Source organism: Cyrtonyx montezumae, unplaced genomic scaffold (genome assembly GCF_038088225.1).
Source record: "Cyrtonyx montezumae isolate F1298 unplaced genomic scaffold, pur_monq_1.0 scaffold_17, whole genome shotgun sequence".
Classification (NCBI taxonomy): Eukaryota; Metazoa; Chordata; class Aves; order Galliformes; family Odontophoridae; genus Cyrtonyx; species Cyrtonyx montezumae.
Genome location: NW_027071903.1, coordinates 19,349,461 through 19,356,809, shown reverse-complemented (window position 1 = coordinate 19,356,809; position 7,349 = coordinate 19,349,461). Strand labels below are relative to the sequence as shown.

The 7,349-nt window shown below is 49.1% G+C and overlaps 1 protein-coding gene across 1 annotated transcript in view; it reads right to left on the bottom strand.

Moving 5' to 3' along the window:
- Positions 1–117: 117 nt before the first annotated feature.
- The window catches only part of TMEM266 (transmembrane protein 266), a 51,543-nt gene continuing 44,311 nt past the window's right edge, over positions 118–7,349 (bottom strand). Inside the window, exons 10-11 of the mRNA XM_065733597.1 lie at positions 3,168–3,218; positions 118–876 (exon numbers count right to left, since the gene is read on the bottom strand). Coding sequence (XP_065589669.1) covers positions 284–876; positions 3,168–3,218 — 644 coding nt within the window. The 3' untranslated portion in view covers positions 118–283. The remainder of the gene's footprint in view (positions 877–3,167; positions 3,219–7,349) is intronic.

The following is a 7,349-nucleotide window of genomic DNA, read 5'->3' as shown; positions in this document are numbered from 1 at the left end:
CAGCAGCTCTGTCTGTCCCTGGACACGGTAGCTTGGTGCTGGTGGAAGGTCTGTGCACCTGGGCAGGACATGGCTGTAGTCTGTTCTCCCTGCCACTGCACAAGGTCTCTCGTGCATGATGTGCCATAGGCACAGAGCTGGTGCCAGGGCAGGCCTGTTAGGTGCCAGCTGCGTGGTGCCGGCCCTGCCCTGCTGGCCAGTGCAGGAGGTGCCACAGGAGGCCTCTGGTGCTGCTGCCTCGCCCAGGGCAGCCCGCTGACCCAGCACAGCAGGTGAGCTGTCCTTATGCCTCGGGCACCTTGCTCAGTCGTGGCTCTGGAGGTCCCAGGGCCCCGTACTTGTCATCAATGACAGGAGGGCCCTGTGGAGAGTCAATGAGTGGCTTGAGCTGGAAGACCTCGAGGTTTTCCTGATTCCTGCGGTTGTAGACGCTGAGTCGGTGGCCGAGGTCAGGGCTGGCCCCCACTGAGCCCGCGGGGCTGGGCAGCTTCAGGTTGACAGGGTCCAGCCCCTTCTGAGCCCGGCGTGCCTCCTCAGACAGGGAAGAGAGCAGCTCCTGCACCATGGCTTGTGCTGCTCGCTGCTGGCTGGGCACGAGCTCGGCCTGAGGGCTGGCTCCAGCCTCGGCCACGTCCTCGCAGGCTGTGCTGCAGTCTGGGGAGGAGCCCAGCGTGTGGCTGCTGTCGCTGCACGCCTGTGTGCCGGAGCTGGCGGTGGAGCGGGATGCGCTGCCCGAGGTGATGCTGCCCGAGGTCCCGGTGCTGCTCAGCCGCATCGGCACCTCCACAGTGAAGAGCTCAGAGGAGATGTTGGGGCGATGGACATCGATGGCGGCCGTGGTGACCACACAGATGGCGGCCTCGGGAACACCGCTGTCTGCAGGTGAGAACAGCAGAGGTGAGAGCACGGCACGGGGAGCAGCTCACTACTCACAGCAGCAGTCAGCGCGGCTCGGAGACCACTGCAGCTCCTGGAGGGGTGGAGGGGCAGACACCTGCACACCACGGAGTGGTACCCATAAAAATACACTGGCAGCATCCCTCTCCTTTCACTTGTTAGTTATTTTATACTGAGGTAAACTATAGGAAGATAGATAAATCCATTTAGACAGATACAGATACGTGTACAGACTGACACACAAACAGGGCAGAGACCATAAGCTCAGGTAAATGTGTCTACGTGGACACAGTGTGCATCGAACACAAGTATATGTTGACAAAAATGCATCAACCCTGTCCTGCTCTTTCACCCCAACTAATGCTTATGTTGCCTCCCCCCTTAATAAAAAATGTGGAGGTGGTGTCTCTCCAGTAGTGCTGTTTAATGTTTATAGACATTTAAATACGTAACAAACTCACATTCCTTCACCTAGAAACAAAAGATTTCCTGTTGCATCTGTAAGGTGACTCTTGCAGCCCACGGGTGTTTTCTGCACCCCTACCTCACTGACATACTGCACATCATAACTATATACTACATAAAAATAAAATATATAGCATATAGTGTGTATATATAGAAAGATATGTGTATGTATATACGTACATACACAAAACTATACACACACAAGTTTCAGTATCCATATATATGTGTGTGCAGAACTGAAATGAGAGTGTGTGTATACATAAACATATTTATATATATATGCACATATATACAGTGGTGTGTGTGTGTGTATATATATATGTGTGTGTGTATATATATGTGTATATATATATATATATATATATATATATATATATATAAGGATCTGTGTGTGTAACATATGGTGATGTTTGGCTACATATATTTTATGTGTGTGTGTGTATATACACATTTGTGTATATGTACACTTGGGTGTGTGTGAATATATATAAATATATACAAATAAATATATAAATATATATTATATATATTATAAATATATATCTACCTATATATTATATAATATAAATATATAATATAAATATATTATATATATATATATATATATATATAAATAAATTATGCACCTAGGTACAAATTATGCAGCTGCACCAAAAGTAATGCCTCCTCCCTTATTCTGTTGCCCATAACATGAGCAGGAGATGTTGGTGGTAAGGCCGCAGAGCTTGTACCCTCACACCCATATGCTGTTATGTTTTGTTGCCATGTGGCAGATGGCAGCAAAGATGGCACCTGACATGGAAGTGCAGATGAAGCAAAGGGGTGGAACTGAATTCTTCCATATGGAAAAATGGCACCCACTGACACTGCCTGACTCTTGCTCAACTGTGCCAGAGACCAAACAGTGGATGTGAGCACAGGGAGGGGTGGGTGCTGTATATCAGCAGTGCTGACAGGGCTAGTGGCTAATGCAGATGTTTACGAGCACAGCCTGCAGGCTCTTTTTTTTAATTGCTGATGAAAATGCACAACTCTCTGCTGTGACAATATTGAAGACTAATGGTTTGTAGCTGAGAACTTGCTCAAACACAGCGTTACTGTGCTCCTTGTAGCTGTGGTAGTTTCCATGGAGATCAATAGGAGGCATTACTTTCAGAGCAACCTAGTTGTTTACATCGTGTGTGTGTGTGTGTGTGTGTGTGTGTGTGTGTGTGTGTGTGTGTGTGTGTGTGTGTGTGTGTAGCCCTGGGCTTGTGTGGGGCTGCATACATGGAGTGTAACTCTGTAAGGCATGGTACATCATCATCCCTGTACACACATGCGTGTTTTATATTTAAGGGGGAAGACCTGTGGGTCATTTATAGATCAGTGACACGTGCCTGTATGAGAACACCCACATGCACCTGTGCATGCATAGGGAATGTGTGCATATATACACACACATATATGTATGTGTCTATGTCTTTCTCTCATATATATATATACGTATATATACACATACACTGGTGCAGCACCCAGCTCGCTGTCCCAGTCCTTTCCCACCTTGCCCCCACTTTTCACCCTCAGGCCTCCCTGCAGAGGGCATTACCGTCCCCAGGACAGTCCTTCCTCCAGTCTGTGAGGCTGTGACGTGCATTCCAGTACACAGGGTGTCCCTCAGCCCTTGGTGAGCTGCTGCTTTGGTACAGGACCTGGTGGGAGCACTGCCAGCGGTGTGTGCTGGGTCCCCTGTCCCACACAGCCTGCCCTCAGCCTCGCACAGCGCACACTTTATTTTACACTCATTTTTCTCAAGCAAAACTTACCACTGCTGGGCTCGTTGTAGTAGCGGCTGATGTAATTGTTCATGTCGTCCTCTGAAACAAGAAGCAGCATGTGAGAGAGGGGCTGGGCAGCCCTCCCGGGGCTCACCTTCCTCGTGGCCGTGGCGCCCGCAGACGGATGGGAGCAGGGCTCTCCATCACAGCTCCCTGCCCTCGGCCCTGCCGTGTGCTGCTCTCTAAAAGCATCTCTCCTTTTAAGTGCTCCTCTCGCTGATGGCATGTTTCAGAGAACCGTGCTCATCCCCGTGGGGCAGATTCCCTTCTCCCCCCCGGGTCCCTGCGGCCGCGGCGCTGCCTTTCACAGCACTCTGCGGTTTGCAGGTGAAAGAAACAGATGTTTTCTGGGGAGCACTTTCCCCGTACAACAGGACCCAAACCACCGAGCACTCTGTACCTGAAATAGCTGCACTCGGAAGAAGGCAATCGAAGCTGACACTGAAAGGGAACGCGGTGGTTTTGCTGGTTTCATTGGCTCCTAAAAGCTTTCTTGGCCCCTGTTGATCTTTAAATGCCTGCAGTCAGAGGTGTGCTTTGTGCTAATGTCCAAGTTTAAAAGAGAGGCCTCCGAGCAGCTCAAGGCAGTGCTGCAGGATTAGGGTACATTGCAAAGCTCTTCAGCTATCTGCTGCTAAAACACACCTCGTTTCCATCATACATAATTCACGCCCTAGCTGCTACCAGAGCTGCCAGTGTGCACAGTCAGGTTCCTGGTCAGGCAGGGATCCTTCAGATGTAGGCAGAATAACATCCCAAAAAAACATCTGTGTTTTTTGGAACGTATTTTCATTGTGTTTCCTCAGCCTCCAATTCTGAGCAGGGAGGTGAGGAGAGCCCTTCAGCTCTCATGGAAATCTGCCCTAAACACCCTGGTCCCGCTGTGCTGAAGCAGCTTGGAAAAGGTACTGCCTGCTTTCTGTCTCACAGCCCCAAGTAAACCTGGAGCATCACACACTTTGCCTGCCATCTGCCTCCAGCGTGCGTACTGCTGTGCTCCCATCAATCCAGGCACCTTCCAACCAATTCAACAGTTATCCATAACTCATTACGTCAGCAAACCAATGCCAAACACCTGCAAAGGAACCGCAGCAGTGCTGGCACACCATGGCCTCCTTACCCTCATTGGGCTCATCTTTTTATATATCTATCTCTAATGTGCATCTTTCTATACGAATAAGATCAACGTGCATGTATAAAATAGGAAATAGGTACTTTTTTTACCTTCACCCGCAGCAGGTCGGTGTAAGCAAGGGGGAGCACCAGGACAGTTCCCTGGTGCTGCAGCCCACCAGCAACGTGAGGCTGTAAAAGCACAACCCGATCACAAAGGGCAATGAGCCCTATCCCTTTGCGCGCCAACCAAATCCCCTTTATTGAAACAAGGTGCAGCCCTTGGTCAGGATCTGTCCGAGAGCTACAGGACTTTTATCTTCTGTTCTTTTCCTGCGAGATTCAGATTACATCTCCACCACCACAAATGGTTTAGGGAGCAATAAACCATTTGGAGTACAGTCCCATATAATCTCATCTGACCCGAGAGAAAACACTGTAATCTCCCTCTCTTGGCCCTATAAAAACCTCATAAATTTGGTGAAACACATAAATGACATTCTGACCAAGGCAGATCTCTTTTTAGTTCTGTAATCCCCCAACAGTGACCTACAGTTGTTTCAGACACAACCTCCTCTCCCCCACCAGCAGTCCCAGTACAGCTCCCTGCACACTCTACCTTCATTTATTAGGGCACTGTGCCTCCTTCACCTTCCTGGTCTCAAGTCAGATGACCCAAGCAGAACGTTTTCCCCTCTCCTTTTGGCCCCAGAAAGTGTCTCTACATTTCCCTCTAGCACCATAGAAAGCTTGTGCCAACAGGAAACAGCAGCAGCCAGTTCGAGCCGCCCAGGAGACGTCTGCACGAGGGCAGATGGCCACCAAGGCCAAGCTGCTGTGCTCACATGGCTTCTACCCACACACGCCTGGGCTGGGAGGCACAGCCTGGATAGGTGCCTGAGCACATGGGATAATCCACCTCAACTGCTGTGGTTGCACAGAAGGCAGAGCCACAGATCCAGCCTGGTGCTAAGTAAGAAATCAAGCTAAGATGAAAACTGAAGACCTGGAAGATCACTGCAGCAGTCTATGCTGTCACAGCACAGTGTGCTGAGCTGAACGGGGCTGAGATGCACAACACCTGTGTGTGGGCACAGCCAACAGCTTGGGGTATGGGATGGCCCGGGGGACATCCTCATGCTCTTTTTCCAGCCTTGCTCTCTGTGAGTTGGGATCAGCAGATCCATATCTGAGCTGCCTTGTGATGGTCAAACACAGCAAAGCTCGGGCCTGTCTGCAAAACAGCACTCCACGGATACCAACAAAATAATAATCATCAGGGTAATCAGCAGGGACAGAGAAGAATACTTAAAGCAGAAGGCCTCAAGAACAAACTTAGCAACTGGCAAGGACCGAGTGCCCAGTAGGAATTAGGGAAAGCTGCTAATAATTTAGGAGCAAGGCGCTGGAACAGTGCTCTAATGCCATCAGAGGGCACAATACCTCACTGCTTTCACAGTGGAGAACAATCCGTTTATGGGAGGGATTATTACACAAGGGGTTACGTGCTTGGGCAGTGGAAGCATTCCAGTTCTGCTCCTGTACCTGCCAGCAGTATCTTCACAGTGCCACGTATTAATGATGGGAGGCAGCTTCAACCTCATGTGCATGAATGCACGGCCACCACTTCTAGAAGTGGAAAGTTTCCACCCTGCCCATTTGGTGAACACGAAATCCAAGAGCCTCACTCCACCAACTGCACATACACTTACTGAAGTGTAACTTGATGTCTAATTCCTATGATTTCTGCCCGGACAATCAGAGCAGAGAAAAAAAGCCTAAAATGGGCACCTATGGAGAAACTAAATCCTCAGTCCTTCCACGATAGCCAGCCCACGGAGCCTTGCCAGCAACAACTGACACAAACCTTTGCAGTGCCCCACTTTGCCTTCTCAGACAGTTTATGAATGATGGCAAGGGAAGCACTCTGAAGCTCCAGAATTGCTCGTATTCCCTTCCCGGTATCACACTTTCTTCACTTGCAGAACACGTTAGAAACGGGGAGAGCACGCATCACTGTTCTCTAGGCACGGCCACGAGCTGCAGCACTCCCCCAAAGAAAAGCACTGCTAATCCCACAAGCAAATTCCACTCTGAACTGCTGGAATCACTCTTCTGCCAGGGGAAGTAACGGAGCCTGGGATCCAGCCCTCGAATGAGTGTAAGGGTGGCACGCTGCTTTCAGCTGCAGCAGTACTGCGGAACTTCCCAAACTGCAACGCAGGAAAATGAGGAATTTCCTCTAGGGACTGTAATTCATATATTACGAGAGAGATTAAAGAATAATAAATTCTGGAAGGAAGCATTAATGGCTGTACGGGGTACGGTGGACCCGGAATCCCCTGGAGCTGGAGGTTTGTGGACTGAACAGTAAAAATGATTTGTGCGGCAGCAGGAAACGTCAGGTTTCATTCTGACCACAACTGGTTTCATGCTGCACGCAGCAAGGACTCAGGAAAAGAAAGATATTCCTTCATCGTTTAGAGGGGAACACAGTAACAGTAGGATACAGCGGGTGCTCCAGAAGTAATGCCTCCTATTTATTTATTTCCATCGAAGCTACAAAGAGCACACCACCACTATTTGACAGAGCAAACTCCCAGCTACCAAATGTAATGGAAAGCTATTTTCAAGTCCCTGCCATCGTTCACATCACCCTATGGAAACTGAGACAGTGAAGCCAAATATGATGCTTACAGGGCAGCAAATGTCACAGTGATGCCCTGGGCTTATGGCTTCCAGAGTCCTCCCCCTCTCTGGAGGCCATCGTCTTTCCTGGAAGCAACAACAGCAGCCTTTGACTTGCATGTTGACACCTGTGTGTCAGCCTTCATGTCTGGCCACTCTGGAGTCCAATTTGTTGGCTGGACAAATCTCTAAAATTTAAAACAATCCTCTAAAAGAAAATAAAGTTGAGAAGTTTCCTGCCAAATTAAGTAGTAAATAGCATATATCCGCACTTCTTCCAGAGTTATTCCTACTGTCTTAGGATTCTTCTTCAGTGTCTGAAGAAGCAGGACTTTGAGAACAGGCACAGAGTATCAGCTCTATGGAGTT